Source organism: Embiotoca jacksoni, unplaced genomic scaffold (assembly GCF_022577435.1).
Source record: "Embiotoca jacksoni isolate LCO1_2020_lvr unplaced genomic scaffold, fEmbJac1.0.p SCAF_92, whole genome shotgun sequence".
Lineage (NCBI taxonomy): Eukaryota > Metazoa > Chordata > Actinopteri > Embiotocidae > Embiotoca > Embiotoca jacksoni.
In genome coordinates this window covers 512,501-532,500 of record NW_027185450.1, presented here as the reverse complement: position 1 = coordinate 532,500, position 20,000 = coordinate 512,501, and the positions used below count along the sequence as shown (strand labels likewise).

Sequence of the window (20,000 nt, the reverse complement as noted above, 5' to 3'; positions counted from 1 at the left end):
TTACTGAATGTTCTTTCTTTTCTTTTGTTCTGTTGGACTGTTAGAACCAGGACATCCTGCTCATTCTTTAAGGAAACTATTTAAAGCCAGAGAGCCGTCTGAGACAGGAGCCGCTCGGTTTCTCTCCATCATATCCACTTGAATAAAGGTTGAGATGGACGTTGTTAAAGCTGTTTTCCTTTTCCAGGCTCATTAACAGCAGCGAGCTCGGACGTGTCGTGGACGTGACGGTAGATCGCAGCCCGTCACAGCCGCGGGGGAAATGTACTTTTGAAGGCTTGTGCATGTGTATGTTTGTTTTCTGTGCGTGTGCAACAATCCCAGTGATACAAAGCTGTGATGTGCCTTTGATCTACACCACACCACCAAATACCCAACACAGTACCTTCACTGATTTCTTTGCTCTTTCTATAAAAGTAAGACTTCTGCTCCGTCTGACAGAAAACAAACTGCTTTGATCTTCTTCTTTTTTTATTATGTTGAACTCCAGTGAACAAAGAAATGCACTTTCTATTTTACTCTCCTTAGAACAGTCACATCCTCCTTTTTGCTAGGACATTAAATGGAGCTTGAAAGTACGGACGTATTGTGGAAATGCTTCTTTCTGCTTCAACAGGACGTCTCGGCGGACGGACAGACGCTGCCGTCCACATCTCGGTTTCTTCTTCCTTCTGGTGCCGACGGCAGCGACTCACCAAGAGTAATGTTGCAGGTAGTACGTGTACCGCTAGAACATACTACTACATCAGAAAAACACACCTTGAACTTTGACTTTTAACTCTTGCTCGTATCCATGGTGATCCGTAGCACAACGTTTCTAGTAAAAAGAAAAAGGATGAGATTTGGAACGAGTGCGCTTCATTTTAATGACTCGTCTTCTTCCTTTTGTGGGCGGAGCTTTAGCGCCACCAACCGTCTCGGCGGTTCAGTGGATGTGACGTATCTTCCGCTGCAGAGGATTGTGGGTCAGAACATCCAGAGCAGCATGCTGACCTGCAGATGTAGTAGAACATCCTGGTACTTTTAGCATCCTACATTTAACATACTGTGTACTGGGACGTCCTGGTGGTCTTGATACTGGATCGCAGGGAGGAAGTCGTGAAGCAGCGCTGAGCTTCTGATTTCAGGAACCGTTGCGATAAAGAAAACATTTTAGTTCATGAGAGACTTCCGGGAATCATTTTGTTTTGGTGTGTTCATTCTGGCGGCCTCAGAAATCTGCCAGAACTTGTGAGTCAGCTGTTTTAAAGGCCATAAAAGGTTCCTCAAATATTCAGGACTAAATAAGATCATTAGAGGAACACAAAACATATTTATTATTGAACTCTTCGGCCGTGCTAACGAGCTCATGTTGATTCGGGACATCGATCTAAAATCCTTGTGTGTCCTGAACGCTGGTTCTTCATTTACACAGCGGACATGTTGACCACTGGAGCCTCCATTATATCATTTTGTTTCAAATTTTTGCATCAGTAAGTAATTAAAAAAGAAATTCACAAGTATAACCGACTAAAGTTTCAAGATTTATTGAGTTTTTGCCAAGCTTAAATATTCAGGTTTTAATTACATTTCGTCATTTGCAAAAAAAAGTTTTTTCCAGACAGCTGTATGTATATATATATATATATATATATATATACGTATATATATATATACATATATATATATATATATATATATATACACACACACACACACACAGTAGTGTGAAAAAGTGTTTGCCTGATTTCTTATTTTTTTGCATGTTTGTCACTTAAATGTTTCAGATCATCAAACAAATTTAAATATTAGTCAAAGATAACACAAGTAAACACAAAATGCAGTTTTTAAATGAAGGTTTTTATTATGAAGGGAGAAAAACAATCCAAACCCACATGGCCCTGTGTGAAAAAGTGTTTCCCCCTAAACCTAATAACTGGTTGGACCACCCTCAGCAGCAACAACTGCAATCAAGCGTTTGCGATAACTTCCAATGAGTCTTTTCCAGCTGTGGAGGAATGTTGGCCGACTCATCTTTACAGAGTTGTTGTAATTCAGCCACATTGGAGGGTTTTCCAGCACCAACCTCCTTTTTAAGGTCATGTCACAGCATCTCAATAGGATTCAGGTCAGGACTTTGACGAGGCCACTCCAAAGTCTTCATTTTGTTTTTCTTCATCCATTCAGAGGTGGACTTGCTGGTGTGTTTTGGATCATTGTCCTGCTGCAGAACCCAAGTTGGCTTCAGCTTGAGGTCACGAACAGACGGCCGGACGTTCTCCTTCAGGATGTTTTGGTAGACGGTAGAATTCATGGTTCCATTGATCACAGCAAGTCTTCCAGGTCCTGAAGCAGCAAAACAGCCCCAGACCATCACACTACCACCACCATATTTTACTGTTGGTATGATGTTCTTCTTCTGAAATGTGGTGCTACTTTTACTCCAGATGTAATGGGACACACACCTTCCAAAAAGTTCAACTTTGGTCTCGTCAGTCCACAGAGTATTTTCCCAAAAGTCTCGGGGATCATCAAGATGTTTTCTGGTAAAAATGAGACGAGCCTTAATGTTGTTTTTGCTCAGCGGTGGTTTTGGTCTTGGAACTCTGCCATGCAGCCATTTCTGCCGAGTCTCTTTCTTCTGGTGGAGTCATGAACACTGACCTGAACTGAGGCAAGTGAGGCCTGCAGTTCTTTGGATGTTGTCGTAGGGTCTTTTGTGACCTCGGATGAGTCGTCGCTGCGCTCTCGGGGTAATTTTGGTCGGCCGGCCGCTCCTGGGAAGGTTCACCGCTGTTCCATGTTTTCTCCATTTGTGGATAATGGTTCTCACTGTGGTTCTCTGGAGTCCCAAAGCTTTAGAAATGGCTTTAGAACCTTTTCCAGACTGATAGATCTCAATTACTTTCTTTCTCATTTGTTCCTGAATTTCTTTGGATCTCGGCATGATGTCTATCTTCTGAGGATCTTCTGGTCTACTTCACTTTGTCAGGCAGGTCCTGTTGAAGTGATTTCTTGATTGAGAACAGGTGTGTCAGTAATCAGGTCTGGGTGTGGCTCGAGAAATTGAACTCAGGTGTGATAAACCAGTTAAGTTATGTTTTAACAGGAGGGGGCAAACACTTTTTCACACAGGGCCATGTGGGTTTGGATTGTTTTTATACCTTAATAATAAAAACCTTCATTTAAAAACTGCATTTTGTGTTTACTTGTGTTATCTTTGACTAATATTTAAATTTGTTTGATGATCTGAAACATTTAAGTGTGACAGACATGCAAAAAAATTGGAAATCAGAAAGGAGGCAAACACTTTTTCACACCACTGTATATATGTATACAGCTGTCTGGAAAAAACTAAGAGACCACTTTAAAATGATCAGTTTCTCTGGTTTTACTATTTATTGGTATGTTTGAGTAAAATGAAAATGTTTGTTTTATTTTATAAACTACTAACAACATTTCTCCCAAATTTCAAATTCAAATATTGTGATTGAGAGCATTTATTTGCAGAAAATGACAACTGGTCAAAATAACAAAAAAGAGTTTTCAGATCTGGAATAATGCAAACAAAACAAGTTCATATTCATCTCGGCGTCTCTCCACCTCTTTCACTTTGATGTTGGGAGACTTTATGTCTCCTGGTCCAAAGATTCAAGCAGCTCAGCTTTGTTTGACGGCTGGTGACCGTCCATCTTCCTCTTCATCACATTCCAGAGGTTTTCAATGGGATTCAGGTCTGGAGATCTGTCACCTGTATAAAAGACGCCCGTCTCAACTCGTCACCTGTGTAAAAGACGCCCGTCTCCACTGGTCACCTGTATAAAAGACGCCCGTCTCCACTGGTCACCTGTGTAAAAGACGCCCGTCTCAACTCGTCACCTGTGTAAAAGACGCCCGTCTCCACTGGTCACCTGTATAAAAGACGCCCGTCTCAACTCGTCACCTGTGTAAAAGACGCCCGTCTCAACTCGTCACCTGTATAAAAGACGCCCGTCTCCACTGGTCACCTGTATAAAAGACGCCCGTCTCAACTCGTCACCTGTGTAAAAGACGCCCGTCTCCACTGGTCACCTGTATAAAAGACGCCCGTCTCCACTGGTCACCTGTGTAAAAGACGCCCGTCTCCACTGGTCACCTGTGTAAAAGACGCCCGTCTCAACTCGTCACCTGTGTAAAAGACGCCCGTCTCAACTCGTCACCTGTGTAAAAGACGCCCGTCTCAACTCGTCACCTGTGTAAAAGACGCCCGTCTCCACTGGTCACCTGTATAAAAGACGCCCGTCTCCACTGGTCACCTGTGTAAAAGACGCCCGTCTCCACTGGTCACCTGTGTAAAAGACGCCCGTCTCCACTGGTCACCTGTATAAAAGACTGTGAGAAGGAGACAACTGTTGGTGAGAATATTGGGAAATGGAAGAAACACTAAATGGTCTGGGGCTCCACGGAGATCTGGCCTTGTGGGGCATCGATGATCATGAGGAAGGTGAGGGATCAGCCCAGAACTACACGGAGGAACTTGTTCATGATCTCCAGACAGCTGGGACCACAGTCACCATGGAAACCATCGGTAACACACGACGCCGTCATGGATTAAGATCCTGCAGCGCTGCGAGGTCCCCCGGCTCAAGAAGACACATGGACAGACCCGTCTGAAGTTTACCATCGAACACCTGAAGGATTCAGAGAAGGTTTGGAGGAGGTGACGTGGTCAGAGGAGAACAACATCCAGCTCTTTGACATCAACTGGACTCGCCGTGTTTGGAGGAAGAAAAACGCTGACTAGAACCCGAGAACACCGTCCCACCGTCCCCACCGTCCCACCGTCCAACATGGAGGTGGAGACATTCTGCTTTGAGGGTGTTTCTCTGCTGAGGGGACAGGACGACTTCACCGCATCGAGGGGAGGACGGACGGGGCCGCGTACCGGGACATCTTGGGGGACGACCTCCTTCCCTCAGCCGGGACACTGAAGACGGGTCTTCAGCACCACAATGACCCAAAACATACGACGAGGCAACAAAGGAGAGGCTCAAGAAGAAGCACATGAAGGTCACAGAGAGGTCGAGCCGGTCTCCGGACCTTCATCCCAGAGAACATCTGAGGAGGGAGCTGAAGCTTCCTGTTGCCGAGCAACAGCCTGGAAACCTGAAGGGTTTGGAGGATCTGCAAAGAGGAGTGAACAACATCCCTCCTGAGATGTTCAAACCTGGAGACCAACTACCAGAAACCTCTGACCTCTGACCTCGCCAACGCTTTCTGCACCAAGTACTGAGTCATCAATTTATAACTTTTATATGACGTGATTTTCTGGATTTTAGTTGTTGATATTCTGTCTCTATTAAAATAAACCTCCATTACAGTTATAGACCGTTCATTTCTGTCAGTGGGCAAACTTACAAAATCGTCAAGAGATCAAATCATGATTTCCTCCACTAGATATCAAATTAACCTCCAGGTTAAAGAGGAGAGGGACCATCCAGCTTGTTATCAGCTCAGTTCTAGAGCCAGCATCTGTGATGGTGCACATGGCATGGGTAGCAGCAGCAGAAAATCCTTGTTTTAATGGTCGGTTGAAGTCCTACCTCCACCTGCCGACATCCAGCCAGCCTGATCATACATGTACGATCATACATGTACGATCATACATGTATGAAGGAGTTATTCCTAAATGTGCTGAACAAATGAAATAGGTTTATTTTTATAGCATTAAAAAGTTCTGTCACTGAGTTTGTAACCAGAACATATGCAGCTCCAACAGAACAGTCACAGGTTGTAGAGAAGTCCAGCCCGTTTGAGTGGTTCAGGAGAACAGCTGGTTCAGGAGAACAGCTGGTTCAGGAGAACAGCTGGTTCCTCCATCTGCAGGTTAAAACAGCGGAGCTCCGGCTGGTTCACGTTTCCCACAATGCAACGCGCATCTGTCATGGCTGCTCTCTGATGCCAGTTGCACCACATGGGTGGAAAAACATTGAATTCCTGATTGAGATCTTCCAGTTTGGCTCCTTGAATCAGCTGATCCGACCGGACCCGACCGGACCCCGTCCGACCGGACTGAAGGCAGCCGCTCCAGCGTCACGTTAGTCCGGCCATGCCGCTGGACGTGGAGGTCCCGGTGCTCCGAGGCTTCCTAACACCGGCAGAGGCAGCGGGATGGAAGCGGAGTCTGTTCAGCACCACAGGTCAGACACCGGGCCGTTCATAGCTCCGGTAACACCGGGCGGACCGTTCATAGCTCCGGTAACACCGTTCATAGCTCCGGTAACACCGGGCGGACCGTTCATAGCTCCGGTAACACCGTTCATAGCTCCGGTAACACCGTTCATAGCTCCGGTAACACCGGGCGGACCGTTCATAGCTCCGGTAACACCGTTCATAGCTCCGGTAACACCGGGCGGACCGTTCATAGCTCCGGTAACACCGTTCATATCTCCGGTAACACCGTTCATAGCTCCGGTAACACCGGGCGGGCCGTTACCTTTTAACGTGAAGGTGAAAAAAGCTGCGGGCGCTAATTGATCTGTTAGCAACGACTGCGTCCTCGTAGTGAACCAGAGTCCATGTAATTTCTGGGCAATTTTAGGAGGCCTCGTCCCGAACAGACAGATGTGTCGTGAACGAAGACCAGACAGGTTTGACATGTTGACACGCGGCTTCGTGTTCGTTCAAATAAAATGTCAACTTTTGTATTGGACATCGGCTGCAGCTCGGTTCTTCCCGGTTCTCTTTAAACCGGTTCGATGTGTTGTGGAGCGAAATGAAGACGGAACCGTATATCCGGCATGACGTCCTGGTTTCCTCCACCTGCACGTGGAGCCGCCTCGTGCTCCCATCACTCAAGTGTCAGCAGCTGCTCGTGGGGCACCGGAACCGGACACTGAGGCTCAGCTCAGCAGCCCGGTGGTACCGGAGGCGTCCGGTCGGACCGGTCCTCTGTGCTGCTGGTTTCGTGTCCGCCTCATGTTGGCAGGAAGTGGACGAACTTTAATTAAAGTGTAATCCGTCTGTGGACAAGTGAAGGAAACTTTAGTTCCGACCCAACAACCCAGTTTCACAGCGACACGTCAATCCGTCATCTGTTCATTGGATATGGATGTCTGTCAATCAACACCGGACAAGAATGAGAAGGAGGTTCTGTCAGGACCGTTCAGCCCAAAATCATTCACACACCTCAAATCTTCATGTGTAGTGAATTTGACCAAAGGTTTCCTTCTGGCCGTCAACGTCAGAACCGAGTGAGACCGGACGAGACGGTGCAGAGATGAACGACAGCTTGTTTGATCCGGACATGGAACTGATGCTCACCAGTACGTCGGCACACTTTCACCGCGTCATCAGCTACGTTTACAGATATGAATACGTTAGGAGGAGGAAGTGGTTTTGTTCTGCTTCAAAATATAGGATTGGAGATTTTGAGGTCAGACAAAAGTCTGGAGGTTGGAGAAAGTCTAACCGGTGGTTGGAGAAAGTCTAACGGGAGGTTGGAGAAAGTCTAACGGGAGGTTGGAGAAAGTCTAACGGGAGGTTGGAGAAAGTCTAACGGGAGGTTGGAGAAAGTCTAACGGGAGGTTGGAGAAAGTCTAACCGGTGGTTGGAGAAAGTCTAACCGGTGGTTGGAGAAAGTCTAACCGGTGGTTGGAGAAAGTCTAACGGGAGGTTGGAGAAAGTCTAACGGGAGGTTGGAGAAAGTCTAACCGGTGGTTGGAGAAAGTCTAACCGGTGGTTGGAGAAAGTCTAACCGGTGGTTGGAGAAAGTCTAACGGGAGGTTGGAGAAAGTCTAACGGGAGTTTGGAGAAAGTCTAACCGGTGGTTGGAGAAAGTCTAACCGGAGTTTGGAGAAAGTCTAACGGGAGGTTGGAGAAAGTCTAACCGGTGGTTGGAGAAAGTCTAACCGGTGGTTGGAGAAAGTCTAACCGGTGGTTGGAGAAAGTCTAACGGGAGGTTGGAGAAAGTCTAACCGGTGGTTGGAGAAAGTCTAACCGGAGGTTGGAGAAAGTCTAACCGGTGGTTGGAGAAAGTCTAACGGGAGGTTGGAGAAAGTCTAACCGGTGGTTGGAGAAAGTCTAACCGGTGGTTGGAGAAAGTCTAACGGGAGGTTGGAGAAAGTCTAACGGGAGGTTGGAGAAAGTCTAACGGGAGGTTGGAGAAAGTCTAACGGGTGGTTGGAGAAAGTCTAACCGGAGGTTGGAGAAAGTCTAACCGGTGGTTGGAGAAAGTCTAACGGGAGGTTGGAGAAAGTCTAACGGGAGGTTGGAGAAAGTCTAACGGGAGGTTGGAGAAAGTCTAACGGGAGGTTGGAGAAAGTCTAACGGGAGGTTGGAGAAAGTCTAACGGGAGGTTGGAGAAAGTCTAACCGGTGGTTGGAGAAAGTCTAACGGGAGGTTGGAGAAAGTCTAACCGGTGGTTGGAGAAAGTCTAACGGGAGGTTGGAGAAAGTCTAACCGGAGGTTGGAGAAAGTCTAACGGGAGGTTGGAGAAAGTCTAACCGGAGGTTGGAGAAAGTCTAACCGGTGGTTGGAGAAAGTCTAACGGGTGGTTGGAGAAAGTCTAACCGGTGGTTGGAGAAAGTCTAACGGGTGGTTGGAGAAAGTCTAACCGGTGGTTGGAGAAAGTCTAACGGGAGGTTGGAGAAAGTCTAACCGGTGGTTGGAGAAAGTCTAACGGGAGGTTGGAGAAAGTCTAACGGGAGGTTGGAGAAAGTCTAACGGGAGGTTGGAGAAAGTCTAACGGGAGGTTGAGCTGCAGCAGTCAGCTGGAACGTATCTGAAGACTGAACGTCCACAGCATGATGAAGAAGATGATGGTTCAGATCTGCTCCGGTTCCTCCGATCGGACACGTCTTCCTCACTCAGCCTTGTTTCTAGTGCAACTGCGATGGAGGCAAGTTCGATTGTTTCATTTGTTATGCGGCTGCCCCCCCCCCCCCCCCCCCCCAAAAAAAATGAAGCAATCAATGCTAATGAGCCGAGCCCCTCTCCCTCCTCAAATAAAAAGCTAATGTACGACGGGGAGATGTTGAGGCTGCGTCATCGCCCCCCGTCCTTCCAGAAATCATCATTTTTCATCATCTCTGAATGAGCCTCCTCTTCATCACCCGGGAGAGTGCTGGTCTGCAGCGTTAGCGGTGTGGGCCATATCTGTGGGGAGATACACTCGTTGACTTAATGAGAATATGGAGATTAAAAATGACTACAAACAATATCCGACCAATCAGGAGTGTCGGGATGTGTGGGGAATTAGACCAAATTTAATACATCAGTTTCCTCAACGCTCATGATTAAACACACTCAGGACATGATATGTGCTGATAACTCAGCTGTAGTGTAGGCCCACTAATATGTTGTTGTTATTATTATTATTATTATTATTATCGTCATTATTATTATTATTACAAAGTGGGAGGTAATGTCAGCTCTACGTTGGAGACTGTACAGAGGTCAGCTGTGATTTTAAAACGGGATAATGTGAAAACTCTTTGTGCTCCAGAGAAACGAGTGGTATCATCAGAGGCTCGTTTCTGCTGGTTATTTTGATATTCAGAGATCAGGACTTCTGGATTTCTTCAGTTCAGAGTAGATGGAGGCAGAACTTCATGAGTGGAACGACGACGCAACTTCAACTTCGATTACCTCTGCAGCGCTTCGTCACAGAGAAGGAACAGACACTTTAGAAAAGTTTCATAGTATGTGTGGTACATCTCTGTGATGAGGACTCGCTGCACAGCTCAACGGAGAAAAAGGGTTCCATCGGGTTCTCGGAGTTAAACAGGCCAGTTGGAACCTATGAAGCAGAACCAACAGAACCTGTGTGGGAAACACTGTTGAGATTTCATCCTCACATGTCAGCGTTTGGTACCGAATCAGAAGGCGGGTTTCAAAAGAGTTTGGTAGTTTGGCACCGAGGCCCAAAAATACTCACGGTTCTTGTGGTTCTTGCAGAAGCCGGGTCTCTGCTGGACTCCTTGATGAAAGGGGACCATGAGGCGGTCCTGCTGAGCCCCCAGGTGACCGATCTGCTCAGCGGAGACGCCAGCTGCAGTGAGGGGGAGGACATCGAGGCCTACCTGGAGAGACGGGTCCTGCTGTACCTGACAGGTGGAGCCAACGATGACCGGACCGACAGGTAAGACAGGAAGGACGCTCGCCATCCATTCAGCTGTCGGAACGCCTCGCAAATTTAGAGATGATTGACTTCACCACGAGTCCTTCACTATGAAAGCTTCTGATTCACTGCAGAACCGCTGATATGCAGATGACACTCAGATTTATAATCAGAAATAATCCCATTTAATCCTCCCGAATCTGGAACATAGAGGAAGTCGCCGTATGCAGAGTTGAGCCGTTAATGGACCCGTCGCCGGTCCAACATGCAGCTGACACGAGGACACGAGGACATGTCGGGCCGCTGGAAATCTTTTCATTCATTCCCAGCACACATCTTCCTTCACCTGTTTTATCGTTACTGTACTCCTGGAGTTATTGTTGGGGATTTGGTTCCATGTAATTTCTGCCTGATTTTATTTGCCTTTAATCCTGGAAATACCACGTAAAGGACTTTCTTCTGAAAAGTGCTATGAAAGTACAGTTTATTATTATTATTATTATTATTATTATTATTATTTCTTCTTTGAAAGAATGAGCACGTTTTTAAAGTTGAGTAATCGTGATGTGTTCATGAGCTTCTTCTTGGTTTCCGGTTGATGTTTTTACAATCAGAGCAGCTTGAAAAGTTTAAAGAGCATAAAGGAGCAGTTCTGCTGTTTTCTCCTGTCAAACATTAATTTCACATTTTAAAATCTCCTTTGAGTTTTTGGGACAAATTATTTTAATTCAGCCAGAAATAAAATGAAAATAAATGCAAGTGTGCAGCTGAGTTTGTGACGTACGTGATAATTAAACGTCCACGTCTCCCTGATGATGTCGTTTGGCGTTCTGAGTTCTTCTCAGGAGTCTTTGTTCGCTGCCTCCACTTCTTATATCATGAATTATTAATATTTAATAAGGACAGCTTAACATCTCCCTCCTGGCTCTCAGGGATGACTATCTGAGTCCATGTTATATGCAGCACATATCCCGTCCTCCTCCTCGTCATCGTCGTCCTCCTTGTCCTCCTCCTCCACGTCGTCCTCCATGTCGTCGTTGTCCTCATCCTCCTTTAGTTTTCCAGATCTGAACAGAGTCTCCTTCTTAAAATGTGTGTGAGCATCGGTTAGAAACTAAGAAACCTGAAAGCGTCCTCATATGTGCCGTGTGTCTCGTCCTCCTCTGCAGGGAGCTGGCGCTGATGGTCCTGGCCGTCTCATGTCTCCACGTGTTTGTCCAGAGTAACTGGACCGGTCCTCCAGTCTCCGTCCCCGTCGGTGATCTGCTGCCCCCGGCGCTGCTGTCCTCTCAGGTAGGACGTCTCGTCGTGGTGGTTTTAATGTGCTGGAAGACGGACCATGAGAGAAAGAACCAGTCATGACTCAGCATTTCCTCTTTAGAACGGCAACAGCAGATTCAGACAGACAGGGTTTCATACATCACACACCTTAGGAACCAATCACATCAACTTGTGGGGTGGAGATGGAGGCGGGGACTATTTGTATATTCATAGATCCATGTAGACTGGATATAAAAGTGTTCGTAGCTTCCAGGTCTCAAAAATGAGGCAGAAGTGTCTTAAGCTGGAGCAGGAAGTGACCGTATTTGGACGAGCTGGGGGAGGAGCCAGCGGTGGATCTGACCGATCTGATTGAAAACCTGACGATACTACGTCCCGCCCACCGATAGCTGTAACCTGACTGCACCACAGACCTGTCAATCAAACAGACACTCCCCCAAAAACAGGTATTTTTTAATCTTATTTTCTAATCTAGTGGTAAACCTTTAGTGGCACTCGGTGGTATTACAGCTGAAGACACTTCTGCATCGGAACCATTTTACAGACCTGAAGCTACGAACACTTTTATATCCAGTCTGTAGTTTTATATCCAGTCTGTAGTTTTATATCCAGTCTGTAGTTTATATCCAGTCTGTAGTTTTATATCCAGTCTGTAGTTTATATCCAGTCTGCAGTTTTATATCCAGTCTGTGGTTTTATATCCAGTCTGTGGTTTTAACTGTTTCAGTGTGTAATAAGCAGGACTTTCCAATACATGAAGTCTCCTGTAAGACAGATGTTGTGTGGTGTGAACCTTCAGGTGCCTTCAGACTGACCTGTAAGTTTATTACATGGGTCGAATAACATTTGTACACAATGAGTTTGTCTGATTTGTGATGAAACATTTGTGTTGAAAAGGACGCTGATCTCAGATCTTTATTTCCTCCAGATATTCCTCAGTAGTGATGACCTGTGTCTGATCTCCATCCTCAGACGCTGGTGGAGGCTCTCCACTCCTGCCTGCTCCTGGATGGGGAGGTGGTCTACAGCCTGGTGGCCAACCCGTTCCTCCTCCTGCTAGCCCGAGTGATCCTCATCAGGTGCTCCTCCGAGATGGACAGCCTGCAGGTGAGTCTGTCCTTCTGTCGCCATCACAGCTTCTAAATGTCTTCTTGAAGGGAATCCGTGAGGATATTCATGTTTAAATTAGTCTTAAAATCTGGTCAGATCTTCATCAACGTTCAGTCATTAAACAAACTATTTGTTTCAACTAAATTGAAGAACATCATTCAAACCTTTGGAGGCTGCTGAAAGCTTGTGAACCTTTTGACCTTCGACAGGACAGGAGAGCCCTAAAGTAACCACTTTGTCTTATAAAGTACACTCAATACAGAAAATAAGAAGCTCTGAGTCCCAGCTGAAGGCTGCAGGGAGTCGTGGAGCCTGTTTCTGCTCACGGGTCAACGGCAGGAGAACCATGCAGTGTGGTTGTGTGCAGCGGGGTGCCCTGCACGGGACAGGAGACGGGGAGCTCAGCTGCATCAACTCTTCTTTTAACAACACTCTGGAAACGTTTGGGAACTGAGGAGACCAGTTTCTGGAGTTTTGAAAGTGAAATGTGGTCCCATTCTTGCCTGATAGAGGATTCCAGCTGCTCAACAGTTCAGGGTCTCCTGAACATCTGGAGCATCAGGACTGGAAATCCTGATGCATGATTATCATGACATGATTATCCTGTTTTTTAATCAATCTTCAAATCTGCACTGCACGTAAAACCCTGAAGGCAACATGAGTCAAAGTGAAGGTAAACGTCTTCATCTATAAGTGGCAGCCTCTTAAAGAGGAAGTGAAGTCACAGAGCCGTGATGGCGTTGAGAGGACGTGAAGCGGCCATCAGCAGTTGGTGTGTTAATATGTTTAAGTACTGATGAGAGTAAAGGGAGTTAATTAGCACTGTGTGTGTGTGAGGATATTGATTGGTTGAGACAGACCATTAACCCTCCATGTATCAGATATGTGCTAACACACTAAGAAGCTGTTTGCTTGGTTTGTGGTTGGAGCTGGATGAGAACTTGAGGACAGTACCATGGCCTCCAGACATGCTCCCTCCTTCTTGCCGCCTCCTGTTTGGATCAGATGCAAAAACGAAGAAGTTGGCTGTTTTTTGTTGCGCGGTGAGCACCTCGTTGCCATGACGCCCTCCGGAGGCTGAGGCCTCCAGATCACCACTTCATGTGTTTATTTATTCCCAGAAGCATGAGTGGATGTTACATCTTAAAAATGAAAAATAGCTGCGTCCCTTTTTTTTTTGGAGCACATTTTTATTTCCCAGTATACAATATATTACCTTTATCTGCACATAAAACAAACATTACAGTTCTTTAGATTCAACTCACTGTTTGTGAGCTACATGGTGAGCTTAAAGATACGAATGTTAAACGTTTCTTCACTTCTGAAACAGACATACATTCTCCTGTTGTCGGATCCTGGTTTCCCTCAGTAGAAGCCGCTGGACGCTGAGACTGATTTGTGTCCGTGTGTCTGCAGCTGCTGCCCTGGTGGACTCTTCGATGCATCAACCTGCACCAGCAGATCCTGGAGGCGCGTTCTCCACAGCTGCTCGCCGTGGCGCAGCGCTGCATGGACAAAGGTGTGTGAATGCTACATGTACAACTGTGTGCTTTTGGTCTGTTTGTCTTTTAATGGCGTGACATCATCAGGTTCACGGTGTAGCTGGTGTTTAACGGTGACGCAAACACAACCGGGTCACCGGGTTTCAGTTGTTCAGCCTCCTCCTGCTCTCTGGTCACGACTGACTTTCATCAGCTCAGAGTCACAACATACTTTCTGTAAAATACACACTGAAGGTCTGATTCCCTGAAGCTCTGTGTATAAAATCACATACAAACTCCACATCACCAACAAAAACCTGTCCAGCTGATCTACTGACGACGTGCAGCGAGGATTGAGTCTTTCAAATGTGCAGTTTAACTCACGTCTATTTTGCATGTTTGTCTGCATGCATATGTAATATTGGGTGTTTCTACTTGAACGTGCAAAATACTGGGAGGGGAAATACAAATAGATAAATTAATCAGCTGTGATGATATTTACTAAACCTGAAGGTAGAAACAGGAGAAGTGATTGTTGTGTATTTTAGTCCGACTGAAGACAACTTATGAATCAGATGAACATCAGGAGAGACGGCTGCTCTTATTGTGGTGAGAAGGAGACGCAGGAAACCAGAGAACACGTAGAGAACCAGGTTTTACACCTCTGTGTGTGTGTATATTTATTCATTGCTCTTATTTCTTTCTAAGTTAATTATTTTTCTATCTTATACATATTTGTAAGTTTTTTTTCTTATTGTGTGCACCTTTTTGTGATTCCATGCTGCTGTGACGACTAAATTTCCCCACTGTGGGATTAATAAAGTCTAAGTTAAACATTTGTGATGTCAGAGCTAGAAATTATTCAGACAGGTCGTCTGTCCACAGACGATATTTCAGAGTTATTGAAGGAACTGAATGATGATTGACAGCCGCAGGCGTTCTGTAGGTATCACAGGTGTTTCGGTCTGTTGTCAGACAGCTGATCAGGATGAAGCAGCGTCTTCACTGTGGTCCATAAACACCATTACACCATACACCTGTTAGTCCAGCAGTCCTGCCCAAGCTGCTGTGCTACTGATGAAATACTGTTTTCATAATCAAAAGGTTCACCAAGTCAACTTTAATTTTTAACTAAAAACTATTTAAAAATACCAAAAAGCTAAAAATACAAATGTTGAAATACTGTGAAACAGTTTTTTCACCTGGCTGAGGTAGAAAACTGAAACATGTTTTTAAAATGTGCTCCCACGTTTTAATAAATTAGTTCCCACATTTTTATGAATTAGTTCCCACGCTTTAATACATTCATTCCCATGTTTTAATTAATTCATTCCCACATTTAAAAAAAAAAAAGAAAAAAGTTTTAATTAATTAATGCGCACGAGATATGATCTGACGAGATAAGGTCTAGTGAATACATACATATCTTTGATCTGAAGATGGATAATAGAGAGAAAACACACCACGATAAAACGTCTTATGCTCTGATAATAACAATTGTTTACTTACTCAGTGTATTTATACATGGCATCGTGTCTGTATTGGCCTTATGGTGACTAAATATGTCATCGACTAGTCAGACTGGCTGTGGTGGCTACGCTAACAACAACTCAGTTAACTAGGGTACAGCTGTAATGGAGGGGAGGGATGTAAAGGATTAATGTCGGTAAAATACATGATACGTTGATATTGGGAGCTTGTGGATTATATCATTAGCAATATACTAACTTTGAGGATGCTATTGACTTATAGTTGGTCAGCTGACAGTTGAAGCAGGTGAACAGACTGTTGTGCTTTGCTGTCTCTCTATATAAACGTATCTCTTGTGCACAAATGAATTAAAACGTGGGAATGAAATGTTATTTAGTGCATATGATTAAGTAATTAGTGGAAAGGAATTGGTATCCCGTGGCCTCGATTTAACAATTCTTGCTCACGATTTAATTGTGTTTCTGTCTCTGGCCACTCCTCCGTACTGCGTCCGTTTACAAGTGACAACTTCCTGTTTCTTTGAATCTCTTGTTCAGCTGCAGTCATTTCCCCGTGGACCAAACTCCTGAAAGCCTTTATGCTGTTTGAAGGTTTAGAAAGAAGCAGTCTGTCTACTGATGTCGTAGCTCAGCTGAATGTTTGTTGGATCAGAGCAGAAGAAACAGTCCTATAAATATAGATATCTAAAGATAGACGGCTGGTACAAAGCTTCACAGTCTAATTTAGTCTCCAACTGAATAAATACAGAACATAGAAACACGAAACTGCTCAGCCAGCTCAGTCTGGTTGGAACAAAGATGTCTGTTGGACAAAGATGTCTGTTGGACAAAGATGTCTGTTGATCAAAGATATCTGATGAACAAAGATATCCATGTTCTCATGTGTTTTTAACATTTTAGCTCCGTGTCATGTGTTCAAACCAAACCGGTCCAGCTAGCCTCCTCTAGGATTGTAAGTGCGTGACTATCCGTGGTGTTACGGTACGGGTGCTCAGAGCGACCAAAAAGGACCAAAAGAGACCCGACTTCACCAAATGGGTCATTTAATAGAACTATAACAAGTAGAAACTACATTATATTACATGTTATATGAAACTCTATTCTCATTCTATTTTCCCATTGAGGAGGTGGAGTGATATTTCTAATGATGAGCAGGATGTGATGTCATCATGATTTGTTCCAGATGTTCAGTTGACCAATCAGATCTTTGGGGCGGAGCTACTGGTCGTATAATTTTACATTATCAACATTATTATTAAACTTTATGCTCATCTATCCAACGGTTGGTGACACTTTAATTTCAGACCACAGTGAAACTGACTAATGCTGCTCGCGTGGCTAAATAAAGGAATCCATATTCATATTGTTAAACTGTTGATAAATACAGCAGTTAGTCAGAAGCACTCCTTCTTCTTCAGGAGGTTAAATGGTTGTTGTCCTGCAGGTGAAGGTGACTCCGAAGTGTTGCATGTAAATCTCCCTTCTGCTACGTCTTCATTAATGTTGGATGGGATGAAAAAGTGATTTGTGATCATGAATTATAAAGCTCCTCCCAGCTGAGGATGATCCCTGTCTCTGTGGCAACGCATAATTAACAATGACATCCACGTTCAGTCTGTCACTGTAATGTGTCACCTACAGATTCTTGGCGCTTGGCTCTTTGCTCGGCTCTTGGTGCTTGGCTCTTGGTGCTTGGCTCTTGGTGCTCGGCTCTTGGTGCTCGGCGCTTGGTGCTCGGCGCTTGGTTCTCGGCGCTTGGTTCTCGGCGCTTGGTTCTCTGTGCTTGGTGCTTGGCTCTTGGTGCTTGGCTCTTTGCTCGGTTGTTTGTGCTTGGTGCTTCTAAAATGTGAATGCTTCATTGAGTTGAATTGAATTAAATAATCAACCCACCAGTTGGTGGCTCAGTGTCCCGGGTTCAGTGTCCCATGGTCCCTTCTCCCCTTCTGCACCACATATGGCCAGAAAAGTAGTTTTGCAGAATATCTGGATGTCACATTAATGTTGACCTCTGACCTTTGGGCTACAAAATGTCATCGCTTCATAATTTTAGCGTATTTGACATATGTGACACTTTGTCATAATTGGTGTATGAATACTTGTCAGAAATGTGTTTTGAGGTCATTGTGACCTTTGATCTTCAGCCACCGAAATCATCTTTGAGTCCAACTGACCGTTTGTGCCAAATCTTAGGGTGTTCCCTCAAAGGATATACAGTGGTGTGAAAAAGTGTTTGCCTTCTTCCTGATTTCTTATTTTTTTGCATGTTTGTCACTTAAATGTTTCAGATCATCAAACAAATTTAAATATTAGTCAAAGATAACACAAGTGAACACAAAATGCGGTTTTTATTATTAAGGGAGAAAAACAATCCAAACCCACATGGCCCTGTGTGAACAAGTGTTTCCCCCTAAACCTAATAACTGGTTGGACCACCCTCAGCAGCAACAACTGCAATCAAGCGTTTGCGATAACTTCCAATGAGTCTTTTCCAGCTGTGGAGGAATGTTGGCCCACTCATCTTTACAGAGTTGTTGTAATTCAGACACATTGGAGGGTTTTCCAGCACCAACCTCCTTTTTAAGGTCATGTCACAGCATCTCAAGAGGATTCAGGTCAGGACTTTGACGAGGCCACTCCAAAGTCTTCATTTTGTTTTTCTTCATCCATTCAGAGGTGGACTTGCTGGTGTGTTTTGGATCATTGTCCTGCTGCAGAACCCAAGTTGGCTTCAGCTTGAGGTCACGAACAGACGGCCGGACGTTCTCCTTCAGGATGTTTTGGTAGACGGTAGAATTCATGGTTCCATTTATCACAGCAAGTCTTCCAGGTCCTGAAGCAGTAAAACAGCCCCAGACCATCACACTACCACCACCAGATTTTACTGTTGGTATGAGGTTCTTCTTCTGAAATGTGGTGTTACTTTTACACCAGATGTAACGGGACACACACCTTCCAAAAAGTTCAACTTTGGTCTCGTCAGTCCACAGAGTATTTTCCCAAAAGTCTCGGGGATCATCAAGATGTTTTCTGGTAAAAATGAGACGAGCCTTAATGTTCTTCTTGCTCAGCGGTGGTTTTGGTCTTGGAACTCTGCCATGCAGCCATTTCTGCCGAGTCTCTTTCTTCTGGTGGAGTCATGAACACCGACCTTAACTGAGGCAAGTGAGGCCTGCAGTTCTTTGGATGTTGTTGTAGGGTCTTTTGTGACCTCTCAGATGAGTCGTCGCTGCTCTCTCGGGGTAATTTTGGTCGGCCGGCCGCTCCTGGGAAGGTTCACCGCTGTTCCATGTTTTCTCCATTTGTGGATAATGGTTCTCACTGTGGTTCTCTGGAGTCCCAAAGCTTTAGAAATGGCTTTAGAACCTTTTCCAGGCTGATAGATCTCAATTACTTTCTTTCTCATTTGTTCCTGAATTTCTTTGGATCTCGGCATGATGTCTATCTTCTGAGGATCTTCTGGTCTACTTCACTTTGTCAGGCAGGTCCTATTGAAGTGATTTCTAGATTGAGAACAGGTGTGTCAGTAATCAGGCCTGGGTGTGGCTCGAGAAATTGAACTCAGGTGTGATAAATTACAGTTAAGTTATGTTTTAACAGGAGGGGGCAAACACTTTTTCACACAGGGCCATGTGGGTTTGGATTGTTTTTATACCTTAATAATAAAAACCTTCATTTAAAAACTGCATTTTGTGTTTACTTGTGTTATCTTTGACTCATATTTAAATTTGTTTGATGATCTGAAACATTTAAGTGAGACAGACATGCAAAAAAATTGGAAATCAGGAAGGAGGCAAACACTTTTTCACACCACTGTAGCTTTCACAATGGTGGATGGATGTGAGATCAGTGACCGTGACCTTTGACCTTTGAACATCAAAATCTCTTCACTACCTTCTTGAGTTCAACTCAACGTTTGTGCCAAATTCTAATAAAGTGCCTCGAAGTGTTCCCAAAGTTTGCGTCCACAAGAATGGAACACTGAACTTTGACCCCAAATGTAATCAGTTTAGCACGGAGGCATAACAACAGGAGATGCACGTTTTGGGACAGACACCATATGACAGTTTGGTCTGTTTTAGTTTCACAATATGTGAATCTTATTCACCGTCTTCACATCTCTTGAGAACTGATCGTTTTCTGACGATGTGCTGAACGTTCAGCGGGGTTTTTTTCCGGTGAACGAGAGTTCAAAAATGCTGCAGTCATCCAATCATAGTGAAGAAGGGGCGGGACAAACGCGGTTAACAGTTTGAACTTAACACATTTAATGATGAGCTGAGCTGAACGCTGATTGGAGAGCCGTGGATCCGTCCGTACCCTCAGCGACTCCATCACAACTCTTCACATTTCAACAGTTCTCCAATATGGTTTGAAATGCTGCACTTAAAAACACTCCGGTTTCGAACGCTGAGCTTGTTTTGGAAACGTTCAAAGTGTATCAACAAACGGTGATAAACTACAGACTTCGTATGATTCATCATCACTGACCACTCCGACATAGAATAGTGCTTATTTTCATAACTGATCTTAAACGGCACGAGTGTCTGCTGTTTTCAGCTT

General features: G+C 44.8%; 2 protein-coding genes across 8 annotated transcripts in view; both read left to right on the top strand.

The window, feature by feature from the left end:
• Positions 1–578, top strand: part of birc6 (baculoviral IAP repeat containing 6) — a 102,341-nt gene extending 101,763 nt beyond the window's left edge. For all 7 annotated transcript variants that reach the window (XM_069141874.1, XM_069141871.1, XM_069141870.1 and 4 more), the window contains exon 73: positions 1–578. This exon is cut by the window's left edge and continues 532 nt beyond it. The gene's annotated coding sequence lies outside the window, so the exon portion shown is untranslated.
• Positions 579–5,887: 5,309 nt separating this feature from the next.
• ttc27 (tetratricopeptide repeat domain 27) overlaps positions 5,888–20,000 on the top strand; it is a 67,559-nt gene continuing 53,446 nt past the window's right edge. The window contains 5 exon segments of the mRNA XM_069141878.1: positions 5,888–6,158; positions 9,916–10,099; positions 11,248–11,371; positions 12,332–12,466; positions 13,886–13,988. Of these exon segments, the coding sequence (XP_068997979.1) occupies positions 6,068–6,158; positions 9,916–10,099; positions 11,248–11,371; positions 12,332–12,466; positions 13,886–13,988 (637 nt within the window). The 5' untranslated portion in view covers positions 5,888–6,067.